General features: G+C 44.4%; 1 protein-coding gene across 1 annotated transcript in view; it reads right to left on the reverse strand.

Moving 5' to 3' along the window:
• The window catches only part of LOC104982689 (zinc finger protein 280B-like), a gene marked incomplete at its 3' end in the record, with an annotated part of 57,631 nt that overhangs the window by 56,901 nt on the left and 304 nt on the right, over positions 1 to 426 (reverse strand). Inside the window, 2 exon segments of the mRNA XM_010832121.1 lie at positions 6 to 320; positions 322 to 420. Coding sequence (XP_010830423.1) covers positions 6 to 320; positions 322 to 420 — 414 coding nt within the window.

The following is a 426-nucleotide window of genomic DNA, read 5'->3' on the forward strand; positions in this document are numbered from 1 at the left end:
TGTGACACTGCAGCTGGAAGGGAGTAGGAAACTGGTGGTGGCAGTGCTGGCAGGAGGTGTGGTTTTTCCAGCTGTCACCTCTCTGCCTTTCAAGTCCCAAATGGTGCTTCATGTGATTCAGAAACTTGACGTTTTTTAGAACTTTCAAGCAGCTGAGGCATTTAAAGGCTGTGTGAGTTTTCAGTTCTGGCTGCCCATCTCCTATACGCTGTCCATAGTAGAAGTCACCAAGTAACACAATCAGATTTCCTTCTGTGGGATCAACAATCTTGTTTTGACTTGCTAAACTTGGAAAGTCAGTTTTTTTCAGCCCATTTTTCCCTAAAGGGCTTACAATGAGCATTGTCCTTTGGAAAAGCTGTTGGATGAGGTTCTCCATTCTGAACATGGCTTAATGAGGTATGAACATTGTCTGGTGTGCTTTGC

This window comes from Bison bison, unplaced genomic scaffold, assembly GCF_000754665.1.
Source record: "Bison bison bison isolate TAMUID 2011002044 unplaced genomic scaffold, Bison_UMD1.0 scf7180017864537, whole genome shotgun sequence".
NCBI classification, from domain to species: Eukaryota; Metazoa; Chordata; class Mammalia; order Artiodactyla; family Bovidae; genus Bison; species Bison bison.